The 16,181-nt window shown below is 41.9% G+C and overlaps 3 protein-coding genes across 37 annotated transcripts in view; all 3 read left to right on the top strand.

Annotated features, from left to right (window-relative positions):
• The window catches only part of LOC120812009 (uncharacterized), a 519,303-nt gene that overhangs the window by 210,926 nt on the left and 292,196 nt on the right, over window positions 1-16,181 (top strand). The gene's annotated exons all lie outside the window — the stretch shown is intronic.
• Window positions 2,197-3,357, top strand: LOC120812016 (trace amine-associated receptor 13c-like). Its single transcript, XM_040167798.2, has 2 exons — window positions 2,197-2,369; window positions 2,544-3,357. Exons 1-2 carry the CDS (start codon window positions 2,197-2,199, stop codon window positions 3,355-3,357), a joined length of 987 nt encoding a protein of 328 aa, XP_040023732.2.
• On the top strand, window positions 14,647-15,810 carry LOC120812066 (trace amine-associated receptor 13c-like). The gene is made up of 2 exons (XM_040167874.1): window positions 14,647-14,819; window positions 14,994-15,810. Exons 1-2 carry the CDS (start codon window positions 14,647-14,649, stop codon window positions 15,808-15,810), a joined length of 990 nt encoding a protein of 329 aa, XP_040023808.1.

Below are 16,181 nucleotides of genomic sequence, written 5' to 3'. Positions count from 1 at the left end.
TCATACTGGCTTCTGTCTCGAAACATTACAGGTTCCAAAAGCCTCAGTAATGTGACGAAATGTGACAATGGCATTGCTGTTACTATGAGATAGAAGGAGTAAATAATTGTATTTGGCTTATTTGGCATCAAAAGAGACTTGACCGGATGCTCAGAAGCGCGGCGGAGAGCGTAGGAGGAAGAGTGAGAAAAAGAGTGAACAGTGTTTCAACTGTCTGTATCTAAGAAACCACACGGTAGCTCCATCACGGCTACGTTGGCGCCTGACCAGGGACTGATATGGATGCGGACAGGACGATGCAGTAAGATCATTCCACCAGGTGGAATTCTGCCTGGGAGATGATCAAATGATTATAAACAACAGTATATGAAAGACACCCTTTCTACTCGGCCATTTATACAGTTTTGTTTTTCGAAGAAAAAGTAACTTTTGATTGCAGGTAATTTAGATCAAAACTTTAGTCCAGATTCATGGTTTATGGCAATCCAGTGTTAATTTTGGCAGCTATTTTTGATTTAGTCTTAGTCTTTAGACAAAAAATGCATATTAGTTTAAGTAACGTTTAGTCATTTTAATCCTTCTTAGTTTTAGTCTAGTTTTCGTGGACGAAAACTCAGGACATTTTAGTCTAGTTTTAGTCACATTTAATAGCCATATTAAACTCCTTTCCTTTTCTTCCCTTCTCTGGCCCAGGGACCCCCTGTGTTGTGTCTATAACTGCATAATAGTCTAGCTTGCAGTACTTGGTTGTCCATTAGATGTCCCTCCTAGGACAGGTCTATAGCAGGTCGGCAAACTTTTTGACTCGCGGGCCACAATGGGTTGTAAAATGTGACGGAGGAGCCGGGCCAAGAACAAATGGTGGAAGTGTTTGTGCGAGCAAATATAAATGACATGTGAAAAATCATTACATGAAAGGATTTGGATTTAACAAATAGCAAAGCATTTATTTGCAAGGCAATTTAACAATTTGGAAAGGGTGTAACAACTTCATGAGGACAGGGGATCTAAACGCAACACTAGGTTGTCTTTGTCTGTTTACTTGCAATGCTTTTGACACGGCCACTGGAAACTTCATGGGCCTTTAATGTTTCCACTGTCCCAACAAGAGAGACCTTAACGTCCTACAATCGGTGCAATACATTATTTTCTTGGCTTCAGAACCTGCAATGGGTTTATTATGTTAGACGTGTTTGGAGAAGCCTGTAACGGAGCGTCTCATCCAGCCGAGGAAACGCTGCCTGCCGTCGCCAGAGAACAGAGCAGAAAGGTCCGATAGTCTGTTAAACGGGTCTTCATGTTTCTCTGAAGCAGCGCGGCTTCAGCCTGCTAACAGTCAGCTAAACCGAGAAAGCTGAGCTAAACTAAGGAAGCGCATATTCAAACTCGCCGAAGCGTAAAATAGTCGTTGCGGTCCGTAGTCGGTGCACAAGAACCACTGCTGCACCGATGCGAGGGTTCCGGGTTCGTGGATGACGTCATCATGACGCGTTAATATCCGCCGTACTTTGCCTGTCTGTTAGCTGCGTGCGAATTTAGGGGGAAAAGTATCGTGACTTTGTCAACCACCAACATGTTCGTCTCGTCTCGTTAACGAAAGTTAGAACAGATTTACTAATAGTTTAAGTTTAAGTTCGTTTCGTCACGTCTTAGTCTCGTCTTAGTCATGGAAAAAAGCTTCGTTAACAAACATTTTTCGTCATAGTTTTCGGCGATGAAATTAACACTGCGGCAATGTCAGTCAAACAGGGAGAGATTCCTGCTGTTACCGGTGTCTCCGATTGGGGGAAAGATTAGTTGAGTGTCATCAGCATAGCTGTTGTAGGAGAAGCAATGTGAGGGAATAATAGAGCCGAGAGAGTTGGCGTACAGAGAGAAGAGGCGGAGACCCAGGACAGAGTCTTGGGGGACCCCAGTGGTGAGAGGACAAGGTTCAGACACATACTGTATTATATCTAAGGTACCCTGTGGTCGTTGAGGAAGGTTGAGAGAAGGGAGAGAGCAGAGCCTGAAACACCAAGTTGCTGAAGGGAGAAAATAATACTAAAGTTTGGGGAGGGCCGTGGCCTGTAGTTAACTTCAGATTGGAGCTGGGTTTCTTCAGGAAAACCATAGAGAAGGAGGGATTTGGAGGAAGAAAGGAGCTTCATCAATTGCATTACGCATGCAGCAGCATCGTGTCTCCTCTCTCTGAGAATGAAAAGTCTGGAAAAAGATGAACTTTGCTTTCCTCATCTCCTCAACACCTCCTGCAGGAAGGCTATGCGTCCTCACTTTGCATCTATGCTCACTTACATTTTATTATCCTCCATCTCTCTGCTCACTGTGACTCTCAACCTGCTGGTCATCATCTCCATCCACCACTTCAAGTATTCTGATATTTTATCAATTTATTAGGCGGGTGATAGTACAATTTCTTCCACCATTCTGTCCTAAGACTTGAATGAAAACATGTTATTGTGTGTTAATAATTGCTTTTATCTCTTGATATGACAATTGCTGCTCCCAATAATGACAATCTTGTTGTCTTCTTATCTCCTAAGGCAGCTCCACACCCCCACCAACCTCCTCCTGCTCTCTCTGGCCGTATCAGACTTCTTCGTCGGCCTCCTCATGGTCTTTCAAATAATGCTTATAGATGGCTGCTGGTTTCTAGGTGACCTCATGTGTACGCTTTATATTGTTTTGGACTATATTGTTGTTTCTTCCTCAGTAGGAACCATGGTTCTCATATCAGTTGACCGATATGTGGCTATTTGTGAGCCTCTTCATTATACCAACAAAGTCACACAAAAAAGAGTTAAGATCTGTGTTTGTCTGTGTTGGACATGTTCTGCTTTCGTTCTGATTCTGATGCTACAAGATCACCTGAAAAGAACACACGATATTTCCTGCATTGGAGAGTGTGTCATTGTAGTTAGCTACGTTGCTGAACTTGCACAGTTTTTTTTGATTTTTATTGGTCCCGTCACTGTCATCATAGTTCTGTATATGAGAGTCTTTGTGGTGGCTGTGACTCAGGCTCGTGCCATGAGGCCTCATGTTGCAGCTTTACCTCTCAAGTTTTCAATGACCATAACGGCTAAAAAATCTGAAATGAAAGCTGCCAGGACTCTTGGTGTAGTTATTGTCGTCTTTCTATTGTGCGTCTGCCCATATTATTGTTTCGCCCTCTCAGGCCAGGACAACTTGGTCAATTTCTCGTCTGTTAACATTCTAATATGTGTGTTTTATTTCAACTCGTGTCTCAACCCTCTGATCTATGCCTTTTTTTACCCCTGGTTTAGAAAATCTATAAAGCTCATTGTTACTCTTAAGATACTGCAGCCCGGCTCATATGAGAGAAACCTCCTGTAGAGACACTGCATGGTGAGAGGAAATGGACAAGGAAATGTACTTACTATGAAATGTCATAGTGATGAGAATTCATTAACAGATGTAGAAGCCTTGGTCCAGTGAACTTTGTTCTAAAACTTGTACATGCAGATCATATTTTTGTCTTTACATTGTTAACACATAAATTAAAAAGTGAAACAACACAGAAAACTTATACCTAAGTTACTCTAGGGTAACTGTTGCCTGACAGGTGTGAGACTAACATATAATGAAGAAGTAGAAGGAGTTTTTGACTAATATAGAAACAAAGTTTTCTTTAATGGCACCGTGTGACTCTGCAGCTTAAGTCTTTCAGAGGTGATGCAAATCACTCTTAAAGCATTGCTTAAAGGGGCCTTTCAATAATGGTGCTAAAGCATTATTGAGTTAGTTGATTATTCTTGATTATCTGAAACAGGTTATAAAAACCGTGTTCGTGATCTAAACTATTATTATTAAAATGACATCCGCTTTCTCAGTTCAAAGCAAGACAAAATATTTTTATTCAATAATAAATAATTATGCTTGGTGTATATTTTATTAAATTGAGACTATAGTTTTCACTGTACGACCAAAATAATATCTATGTATATATATATATATATATATTGTGATGTCTTGAGAGATTGGGATCGGCCTGTGAGGCGTGGGTGTAAAATCAAGAAAAATCAATGTCAAAATCCGAGAGCGCAGATGAGCAAAAAAGTTTCTAGAGAAAAAGTCTATTAATTGTTTGTGTTGACATCATGATTCCGAAAAAAAGACAATAAAAGTCTACCCAACAACAAAAAATGCTTACGTGTTGTAGATTGACTGGCTAAAGCCAATTATCTTAATGGTTTTTACAGGCGATTTGAAAAATATGACTTCTCTGCTGAATGCAACATTTAGCTTTATGACATTACAAATCAATGTTACCAAAGGCCACAGGTCCAGATGGTATCTCTGCTTTTTTATTTTAAAACATGTGCAGATGAATTGACACCTGCCTGGTGCCCGTTTTTCCAGAGGTCCCCAGACTGTACTGTACTGTACCAACACAATGGAAAAAGACAATCATCACACATGTCCCTAAGAAACCCTGTCCACAGGAGAACAATAACTTTAGATCTATTGTTCTAACCTCTGTTGTGAAGTGTATGGAGAAGCTCATAGTGAGCAAACTGCGTCTGCATGTAGGCCCACAGTTTGCATGCACACAGCAGAGAGGCACTGATGATGCAACCAACAGTATGCACGTAGTGACTAAACACTTAGACTGTTGTTTGTAGATTTCAGTTCAGCCTTTTCCTGAAAACACTGCAGATGATGAATGTTAACTGATACCCTTACTAAGTGGTATCACTCATTCCTTTACGAACGTACTGAGAATGTCAGGGTGAACAGGACCTTGTCTCAATCCTTGACCATCAACACCAGTGCCCCCCAAGGGTGCGTCAGTTCACCAGTCCTGTTTGCACAGTACACTAATGAATGTACATGAAGTACTGCTAACAATAATATTGTAAAGGTTTGTGATGATACAGCCAAGTTGAGAGCGATTGTGAGGCAACGCAAAATATTCGCTCCCCGTTTGGTGTAAGGACAGCGCTTATTGGATACCGCTGTAGCCTCATTTAAAGAAGCCATTCCTTCTGCTCTAAGTTCAGTGCCCTGCCTCAAGATACAAGAAGACTCCTGTGAGAACCTCAGTCCGTCCCAGATCGATAATTTTGTCGATACTGCTACAGGCTCTTTGAGAGTGGCGCTGGACGCTATTGCTCCTCTGGAAAGAAGAATAGCAACAAGAAGAAAGTCTGCTCCGTGGTATAACCCTCAAACACAGAACCTAAAGCAAACTGTGCGGAAACTTGAACGATTATGGCGTTCCACCAAATCAGAAGGATCTAGCCTAGTTTGGCAAGACAGCCTTAAAACATATAAGAAGGCTCTCCGTAACGCAGGGCTCATCATTAATAGAGAAAAATAAAAACAACTCCAGGTTTCTCTTCAGCACTGTAGCCAGACTGACAGAGAGTCACAGCTCTGTCGAGCCGTGTATTCCTTTGGACCTCACTAGTAATGACTTCATGAACTTCTTCAATGATAAGATTCGGACTATCAAAGAGAAAATTGATGGTCTGCTGCCTTCAACCAGTGCCGACCTGTCCTCCGATATAGGAACTTTGGATGCAGCAGTGGGCCCTGATGCCTGTTTCGATGCCTTCTCTTCCATCAACCTTGATCAACTGACTTCTTTATTTTCAAAGTCTAAATCTTCTACTTGTCTCTTGGATCCGATTCAGCAGCTTAAGGAAGTTTGTCCTTTAGTTAGCACATCCTTATTAGATATTATGAATCTGTCTGTGTTGACAGGGCATGTACCACAGTCCTTCAAGGTAGCTGTAATTTAACCTCTTCTTAAGAAACCTACTCTTGCTCCAGAGGTGTTGGCTGACTACAGACCTATCTCTAATCTTCCCTTCCTCTCTAAGATCCTTAAGAAATCGGTCGCAAATCAATTATGTGACTTTCAACAAAACAATGCTTTGTTCGAGGATTTCCAGTCAGGATTTCGAGCGCATCACAGTACAGAAACAGCACTGGTGAAAATTACGAATGATCTTCTACTTGCATCGGACCAAGGACTCATCTCTTTTCTTGTCTTGCTGGACCTCAGTGCCGCATTTGATACCATAGACCATTGTGTCCTGTTGCAGAGACTAGAACATTTAATTGGTATCAAAGGAACTGCACTCAGCTGGTTTAAATCCTACTTATCGGAGTGATCCCAGTTTGTGCTTGTAAACGGTGAATCCTCAAAGACCACCAATGTTGGTCACGGAGTCCCACAAGGTTCTGTACTTGGACCGATTTTATTTACCCTCTATATGCTTCCTTTGGGCGATCTTATCAGGAAACACTGCATAAACTTCCATTGTTATGCAGACGATACTCAACTGTATCTGTCGATCAAGCCAGAAGAGACAGACCAGCTAGTTAGACTTTAAGAATGTCTTGGAGACATCAAAACTTGGATGACCGGCAACTTCCTGATGCTAAACTCAGAAAAAACGGAAGTTATCCTGATAGGCCCAGAGCGCCTTCGAAGCCAGCTGTCACGTGATACAGTTTTTATGGATGGAATTGCTCTGGTACTCAGGAATCTGGGAGTTCTCTTCGACCAGAATATTACCTTCAACTCGCAAATAAAGAAGACTTCAAGGACTGCCTATTTTCATCTACGTAACATATCAAAAATAAGGAACTTCCTGTCTCAAAGTGATGCAGAAAAATTAGTTCATGCGTTTGTCACTTCCAGACTGGACTACTGTAATTCTCTGTTATCAGGCTGCTCTTAAGCCTCTCCAGTTGATTCAGAATGCTGCAGCACGTGTATTAACAAGAACTAAGAAAAGGGATCATATCACTCCTGTATTAACTTCTCTGCACTGGCTCCCTGTTAAATCAAGAATAGATTTTAAGGTACTTCTCCTCACCTACAAGGAACTTGCTGGTGAGGCACCGTTGTATCTTAAAGAGCTTGTAACACCTTATTGCCCTACAAGGCAGCTGCGCTCCATAGATGCTGGGTTACTTGTTGTTCCTATGGTTTTAAAAAGTAGGCTGGGGGCCAGAGCCTTCAGTTATCAAGCTCCTCTTTTGTGGAACCCGGTTCCACTTTCAGTCCGGGGGGCAGATTCGGTCAGCTCTTTTAAAGTAAAACTTAAAACTTTCCTCTTTGATTCTGCCTATAGTTAGGGCTGGCTCAGGTTAGCCCGGACCAGCCCTTAGTTAAGCTGCTATAGGCTTAGAATGCTGGGGTAATTTTTAGGACACACTGAGCTCCTCTCTCACGCTCTCGTTCTACCATAATTCACGTTTTATTAATGCACATGACTAAATCAGCTTCTTTCCGGGAGTTTTTTTTGTGCTTTCTCCCCTAGCAGGTCTCCGTAGATCGTGGTTCCATCGGGACCCTGGTCCTGACACCTACCGTGGCCCTGCTAACGCCTGCTGTGGCCATCATCATTATTATTTTAGATATTAATCATATTACTGTACTCGTAAACCAACATTACCCTCTCCTTAAGTCTCTGTGCTCTCCCTCCCCACAGGCTTCTGTGGAAGGTGGTTCTATCTGATGGTGGTTGCCCCTGCAGTGGTCCTGCTGTGCGCCTGGCTTACTACTCACAGTTACTTGAATCATTTCTGTCATAGGAATTGCATGTATTATATATTGTTCATTCGGTACACATGGCATCCATTGTAGTTTGTCCATCCCGGGAGTGGGATCCCTCCTCTGACGTTCTCCCTTACGGTTTCTTCCCTTTTTTCCCTCTTGGAAGGGTTTTTTCATTTTTTGGGGAGTTTTTCCTGTGCCGATGGTGGGTTTCGGGACAGAGGATGTTGTATGTGTACAGACTGTAAAGCCCTCTGAGGCAAATTTGTAATTTGCGATTATGGGCTATACAAAATAAAACGAATTGAATTGAATGCACACTGGAGGTAAACAAAGTTGCGTAAACTGCGTTAAAATATTTCATTGCGTTAATCTCGGCCACAATGAATAATGTGTTGACTTTGACAGCCCTAATTTCTACTAATGATCTGCCTCTAGTAATTGAGAAGGCCAACATGGTAATGACACATGAATATTGACAAAAAGTATTGAGTTTGGCCCTCAGATTTTGTTTAGTGGCGAGCCACAGCGTTGAATGAAGAAGTTGTGGAAGAAAGGCATGGCGCTATGAGATAAAACACTCAACATTCTCTTATAAAAACTTTACTTGGAAATACAACTCAGAGGCAGAGAACATTTGTATCCCACTAACTTTTTAATATTAAAAGTTCGAGGAATAACGAATATTTTCACAACAAGGATGTTTAGGCTTCTATGGTTATACGTAAGACCGCACGCTCACTGTGTTTCATGTCACCAAAATTAAAAACTTCGTCAGATACGTCAGCTGTTTCGTGCATGTCTCCCAATGAACAATTTAGTACATTCACCAACTAAAAAAGTCCTTTGTGTTTCTCACAATTAAAATAATATTACGTTTTGTGGAATTTTGGTGGATCAGGTTGCATCACAAATATTTAATCACGGAAGAAGAAATTGCCTCAAACAAACAAAAACAACCTGTGTTCAATGGGAGTGGTTGGTCTATTGTGCAACGATTGCATCATTCCTTGACGTTACCTTGTTTCGTATCACAGTAACATCTCTGATGCACTGATGTCAGCATGTGACACTAATGAGTGCAGGTGTGAAAGTTGCCTTGGCTGCTGAGATACACAGCAACAGGTAATGGGCTACATGCAGAAAGCTGTGAGGCCCAGTGGGTCTCAATCACACTGTGTGTGTGTGAGTGCATGTGTGTATGTCCATAACAACGCCGACAAAAGTTTTGTACTGTAAACAGATACTTTCCAAACTGGAACAAACATGCATAAACTGCAGTTTTAGGCAAATGTGGCCCGACAGAGGCCGCTGGGTTCCCCAACATCGTGCACAGAACCAATGAGCAGCAGAACCTGTCCCTTACAGAAAGACTGAAGGACAGCAGCTTCAGATACACATAGAAAAAAAGAAGTTCCTCCAGTTTTAATAGGATTGAGCCAATAAACTGACTGATATGAAGGAAAGAAATATACCACGATTCCATCAAATTCATATGTTATCAAACATAATGTCTACCCCAAAGATTTAAAAAAGGGGGCACGAAAACTCTGTAGAAAGTGCTGAAAACAATGTAATGGTGGTAAATGGATGGTTTTATTCAGGTAATGTCGAAGCGTAACCCATCCATCTTGAAAGACACTTTTCATGATCCCAGGGGGAGCTGCGGTGTTGCGCAGCTAACATCGGGCAAGAGACGGGGTACACCTGGATGGTTGCTAGTCAATGTAACACACATCCACACACCTATGGCCAATTTACAGTCATCAATCATCAACTTAACCCCCAGAGCATGTCTTTGGACTGTGGGAGGAAGCTGGAGTACCTGGAGAGAACCCACGCAGACACAGGGAGAACATGCAGACTCCACACAGAAAGGTCACTGGTTGTAGCAGGACCTTCTTGCTGCGAGGCGACAGTGCTAACCACCACACCACCATGCTGTCTGAAACATAATGCCAGACAATGAAACGAAGCCTTGCGGCTGCGGGTCGCTGTCATACAGCTCTTGTCGGGATCTCCGATCCCCCCGAGTTGGTTCATGAGAAGGATCGCCACACGTTGATCAATTAAAGTCAAAACATTAACATTTATTCAGAAGAGAAAAAGATTACAGATGAGCAATTCTCCGCAGATATCTGGCTCTAACTATTGCTTCCAACACACCAGCACGTATTGCAGCGTTCTGTGTAATGGCGTTCCCGAGCAGTAAAAACGCTGAGTTTTTATACACTTGAAGACCATCCTCAGTGCCAGTTACGAGAAGCCACAAATCAAGTTGATATAAGAACTCAGGTGGAGCTGAGGGTAACACACAATGCTCCTCTGATCGAAGGTCCGTGAGAACAAGTTCACCCCCTTCCCCAAACACAGCTGCAAACCCTAAATCTTTCTATCTCACTCCATCTCAGGGTCAACCACTGAGACCTGGCGATTAGCACCGGACAAATGTTTACAGAATGTTTTTACCACTACATGCATCTCACACTTTCCATCGTAACATTGCTGTGGTGGTAGCAGGCCCTGGCGTAGGCCTTCAGGAACTGGCACTTGAGACCATCCACTACAGGGTATTTGCAAAGTGTTTGAGCAGGCAGCTATGAAGGGCTCCGGGTTGATGAGCTTATTGCAAGCGCTGAGGGGAGCCTGCTTCAGGAGAGTACACCTGTTTATCTATGTCACTACAGTTTCTGGATTCATTGCTTAAAAACAATATTCACCAGTTTCTTGACCCCAAAGGCGGAAATCCACAAGAACCTGGACACATTATACATAAGAACACCGACCAAGGGAAGAGACACTGAAATGCTTTGTTTAAAATGTAGGACTGACCACGAAGTATTCGTCATTACAAAATACACATAGTGATTTAACGAATTGTTCATGTGTATGGTGTGGTTATAGTTGATGATAGTTGTGACAACCTGAACTGATTGGACAAAGCCCTCTCCTACATCAAGGTTAGCTCAAATTAACATAAAAAACAACGCTCCTCTCATCTGCCAGAAGCGAGAACCATTACCACCATTCCACACATTCTTGGTCATTGCCTCAATCGTATGTTGGGTGAACTGTGATCATTTTTGTACATTTTTGTACAGCCCTAACTATAGGCATGGGATGATGAGCGGTGAAGGCAGTCCGTGAGAGGGTGCTACACTTTGTTCTGGTCTCTTCTGAAACGATCGTCATCGGAAGAGGAAGGGGAGGTGTGAGAACAATTGCACCTCTTCTGAGTTTGTATCCTTATGGTTGAAATGCACTTATTGTAAGTCGCTTAGGATAAAAGCGTCTGCTAAAAGACATGTGATGTAATGTAATGTGTAGCTGTCTGGAAATCCTGGAAAAAGAAACTTTGAAAAACCACTAAATATTTGTTCCCCAATAACTTTAACTTCAAATGTCCGAACAATTGTTAAATGGTTTGTTTAGGCCTCTATGGCTACATAAAAATGTGCTAAATGTCACAGAAATTATAAACTTTTTTATGCTATCACATATAGTTCATTTTTCCATATGAAAAAGAGATCAAGTCCTAAAGAAGAAACAATTTCAGCATAAAACAAAAACAACCTGTGTCCAATGGGAGTTGTTGGTCTATTGTGCAACGATTGCATCATTTCTTAACGTTACCTTGTTTTGTCTCACAGCAACATCTCTGATGCACTGATGTCAGCATGTGACACTAATGAGAGCAGGTGTGAAAGTTGCCTTGGCTGCAGAGATACACAGCGACAGGTAATGGGCTACATGCAGAAAGCTGTGAGGCCCAGTGGGTCTCAATCACACTATGTGTGTGTGTGCATTTGCGTATGTTCATAACAACGCCAACAAAAGTTTTGTACTGTAAACAGATACTTTTCAAACATACATAAACTGCAGATGGACATGCCATTGTCTCGTTTCGTATTAGAATAAGAGCACAAAATGACCATGTGAGCATTGATTACACATATTTTCAGCTCCAGTGCCATCACAAATAAACCTATGTAGATACTTATACTATATAGAACTATGATGACAAACGATCAACAGACCACATAAGGTTGACCACACGTTCACCATAGAAGGAATTATGCTCACAGTGCCACGAAAGCGGGACCCAAAATCTGGGAGGTCTGATAAAACATAAGACAATGTGTAAAACAAAAGAAAACTAAAAACTGATTTCATATATATTGATATTCTTTATTCAAAAATTAGATAAAGCATATGCATGTTCTAACAATCAGACAACAGAACTCCACAGCACTGTGGTCAGGATTTCACACTACATCTCCAAATTGATTCGTCAGTACAGTAGTAATGTTTTCTATTAGCTCACTCTTTCTACCTAAAATAATAAAGAAATACATCGATTTAGAGTATCGTCCCACTGTACTTGCTAATGTTATGCGCCATGTAAAATTTCTTATACGTCTTACATATTTTGGCAATAAATGTTGTTTCCTGATTCTATTCTGTTACTATGAGATAGAAGGAGAAAATCATTGTATTTGGCTTATTTGGCATCAAAACAGACTCGACCGGATGCTCAGAAGTTGTTCAACTGTCTGTATCTAAGAACCCACACGGTAGCTCCATCACGGCTACGTTGGCGCCTGACCAGGGACTGATATGGATCCGGACAGGACAATGCAGTAAGATCATTCCACCAGGTGGAATTCTGCCTGGGAGACGATCAAATGATTATAAACAACAGTGTATGAAAGACACCCTTTCTACTCGGCCATTGATACAGTTTTGTTTTTTTCAAAGAAAAAGTAACTTTTGATTGCAGGTAATTTAGATCAAAACTTTTTTTAGTCCAGATTCATGGTTTATGGCAATCCAGTGTTAATTTTGGCAGCTATTTTTGATTTACTCTTAGGCTTTAGACGAAAAATGCATATTAGTTTTAGTCACATTTAGTCATTTTAATCCTTCTTAGTTTTAGTCTAGTTTTCGTCGACGAAAACTCAGAACATTTTAGTCTAGTTTTAGTCACATTTAATAGCCATATCGTGAAAAGTATCGTGACTTTGTCAACCACCAACATGTTTGTCTCGTTAACGAAAGTTAGAATAGATTTAGTCATAGTTTTCATTTTTTAAGATCGTTTGTCACGTCTTAGTCTCGTCCAGGGCTGTAGTGGAGGGTAAACGCACATAAACGCCGTTTACGCACCTCTGGAATTTTGGAAATAGCGTTTACGCACCTCTAAATAGCGTTTACCCACCTCCAAGTGGCGTTTACGCACCTCAAAGTTCCCTGCGCCTTGTATTTTTCCGTTGGAATAATCCGAAATAAACTTGGTGTAATTTCAAAACAGCTAAGACTACGTTTCCTATTGTTGAACATATAAACGCCGTAGTCTGACTCATTTTCATCTGTGCTGTATTATGGTCTGACCATCCAATCAGTGCCTTGCGGCTGCAGCAGCGACACCAATCAGGATCCAGGAGGTATGTAAACACATACACGTTGTGGATTAGCCCAGTGGTCCCTAACCTTTTTTACCTCACGGACCGGTTTCATGTCAGACAATATTTCGCGGACCGGTCGAGAAGGTCCGACGGGGGGGGTGTAGTAGTCGTTGCGGGCGGAACGACCGACGGGGGGGGAGTAGTCGCGCGCTCTGTGTTCGCTGGTCGTGTATAGGCTATTTATGATGACATAGGTAGTTGTTGTCAGTGTAATTGACAGGCTGCTTAATTGGCGTTCTCAGCCCCAACTCTTAAATTCAACATTTTTTCAGGCAGCGATAGGACAGGCAATGATGCAGAGAGCACAGGGAGAGGAGAAACACCAGGTCGAATAGAGAGAGGAGAAGCACAGAAGAGCCATGAACCCCAGAACACGCATTCTGGGGTTCATGCCTCCTCTGTGCAAGGCAGGACCTGACGTGGAGGACAAGGAGGCCCTCTGGGCACTACTGTAAAAAGGAGACTCCGTATGTAGATAGTTCTTAATCTGCAATTGTCTTGTTGTGTTGTGTTGACATACTTTTCTTTACTGTTTTCTTAAATTTAATAAACTACAAACTACTAACTTTGTCTGTTTACTTGCAATGCTTTTGACACGGCCACCGGAAACTTCATGGTCCTTTAATGTTTCCACTGTCCCAACAAGAGAGACCTTAACGTCCTACAATCGGTGCAATACATTATTTTCTTGGCTTCAGAACCTGCAATGGGTTTATTATGTTAGACGTGTTTGGAGAAGCCTGTAACGGAGCGTCTCATCCAGCCGAGGAAACGCTGCCTGCCGTCGCCAGAGAACAAAGCAGAAAGGTTTAGGGGGAAAAGTATCGTGACTTCGTCAACCACCAACATGTTTGTCTCGTCTCGTTAATGAAAGTTAGAATAGATTTACTCATAGTTTTCATTTTTTAAGATCGTTTCGTCACGTCTTAGTCTCGTCTTAGTCATGGAAAAAAGCTTCGTTATTAAACATTTTTCGTCATAGTTTTCGGCGATGAAATTAAAACTGCGGCAATGTCAGTCAAACAGGGAGAGATTACTGCTGTTACCTGTGTCTCCGATTGGGGGAAAGATTAGTTGAGTGTCATCAGCATAGCTATTGTAGGAGAAGCAATGTGAGTGAATAATAGAGCCGAGAGAGTTGGTGTACAGAGAGAAGAGGCGGAGACCCAGGACAGAGTCTTGGGGGACCCCAGTGGTGAGAGGACAAGGTTCAGACACATACTGTATTATATCTAAGGTACCCTGTGGTCGTTGAGGAAGGTTGAGAGAAGGGAGAGAGCAGAGCCTGAAACACTAAGTTGCTGAAGGGAGAAAATAATACAAAAATTTTAGGAGCGCCGTGGCCTGTAGTTAACTTCAGATTGGAGCTGGGTTTCTTCAGGAAAACTATATGCTCTCTATTTCTATTTCTTACTCACGTGAGAAGGCAACTTTGGCTGTATTGTGATAGGCCTTGCTCTTTCCCATTGCAGAGCATGATGGACATTTTTTGAACAAAAGGAAAAGAAAGATACATGGAGAGGCCCAATGAGCATAGATGAATGAAACAGTAAGGGGCAAGGTCAGTCACTCACTATGAGAAGGATGTCACCATAGAGAAGGAGGGATACGCATGCAGCAGCATCGTGTCTCCTCTCTCTGAGAATGAAAAGTCTTGAAAAAGATGAACTTTGCTTTCCTCATTTCCTCAACTCCTCCTGCAGGAAGGCCTTACATCCTCACTTTGCATCTATGCTCACTTACATGTTATTATCCTCCATCTCTCTGCTGACTGTGACTCTCAACCTGCTGGTCATCATCTCCATCTACCACTTCAAGTATTCTGATATTTTATCAATTTATTAGGCGGGTGATAGTAGAATTTCTTCCACCATTCTGTCCTAAGACTTGAATGAAAACATGTTATTGTGTGTTAATAATTGCTTTTATCTCTTGATATGACAATTGCTGTTACAAATAATGACAATCTTGTTGTCATCTTATCTCCTAAGGCAGCTCCACACCCCCACCAACCTCCTCCTGCTCTCTCTGGCCGTCTCAGACTTCTTCGTCGGCCTTCTCATGGTCTTCCAAATCGTGCTTATAGATGGCTGCTGGTTTCTAGGTGACCTCATGTGTATCTTCTATACTTTTCTGGACTTTATTATTACTTCTGCCTCAGTAGGAACCATGGTTCTCATATCAGTTGACCGATATGTGGCTATTTGTGAGCCTCTTCATTATTTCAACAAAGTGACACAAAAGAGAGTTAAGATCTGTGTTTGTCTGTGTTGGACATGGTCTGCTATCCTTCACAGTGTTCTTTTTAAAGATAACCTTGAAGAAGCAGGCAGGTATAATTCCTGCATTGGAGAGTGTGTCATTGTGATTAACTACATTGCTGGACGTGCAAATCTTTTTTTGACTTTTATTGGTCCCGTCACTGTCATCATAGTTTTGTACATGAGAGTCTTTGTGGTTGCTGTGACTCAGGCTCGTGCCATGAGGTCTCATGTTGCAGCTTTGCCTCTCAAGATTGCAATGACCAAAACTGCTAAAAAATCTGAAATGAAAGCCGCCAGAACCGTTGGTGTCATTGTTGTTGTCTTTCTAGTTTGCCTCTGCCCATATTATTGTGTTTCACTCTCAGAACAGGACACCTTGCTCAGTGCCTCGTCGGCTACGATCGTAGTACGTGTGTTTTATTTCAACTCGTGTCTCAACCCTCTCATCTATGCCTTTTTTTACCCCTGGTTTAGAAAATCTATGAAGCTCATTGTTACTCTTAAGATACTGCAGCCTGGCTCATGTGAGAGAAACCTGCTGTAGAGACACTGCATGGTGAGAGGAAATAGACAAGGAAATGTACTTGGTCATAGTGATGATAATTTATTAACAGATGTCTTGATCTAGTGAACTTTATTCTAGAACTTGTACATGCAGATCATATTTGTGTCTTTACATTGTGTACCACATAAATTAAAAAGTGAACCAACACAGAAAACTTCTACTTAAGTTACTCCAGGGTATCTGTTGCCTGACAGGTGTGAGACTAACATATAATGAAAAAGTAGAAGGAGGTTTTGACTAATATAGAAACACTGTTTTTTTTAATGGCGCCGTGTGTCTCTGCACCTTAAGTCTTTGAGAGGTGATGCAAATCACTCTTAAAGCATTGCATCAAGGGGGCTTTTAATAAT

The sequence above is a fragment of the Gasterosteus aculeatus genome, chromosome 21 (assembly GCF_964276395.1).
Source record: "Gasterosteus aculeatus chromosome 21, fGasAcu3.hap1.1, whole genome shotgun sequence".
Lineage (NCBI taxonomy): Eukaryota > Metazoa > Chordata > Actinopteri > Perciformes > Gasterosteidae > Gasterosteus > Gasterosteus aculeatus.
The sequence above is the reverse complement of the archived record's forward strand: the minus strand, read 5'-3'. Positions and strand labels throughout refer to the sequence as shown.

Bases quoted from the DNA above. Each gene is read 5' to 3' on its own strand.
- LOC120812016 (XM_040167798.2), top strand. From the start codon at position 2,197: ATGAAAAGTCTGGAAAAAGATGAACTTTGCTTTCCTCATCTCCTCAAC. The intron at 2,370-2,543 runs GTATTCTGATAT...TTATCTCCTAAG, and splicing joins ATCTCCATCCACCACTTCAA to GCAGCTCCACACCCCCACCA.
- LOC120812066 (XM_040167874.1), top strand. From the start codon at position 14,647: ATGAAAAGTCTTGAAAAAGATGAACTTTGCTTTCCTCATTTCCTCAAC. The intron at 14,820-14,993 runs GTATTCTGATAT...TTATCTCCTAAG, and splicing joins ATCTCCATCTACCACTTCAA to GCAGCTCCACACCCCCACCA.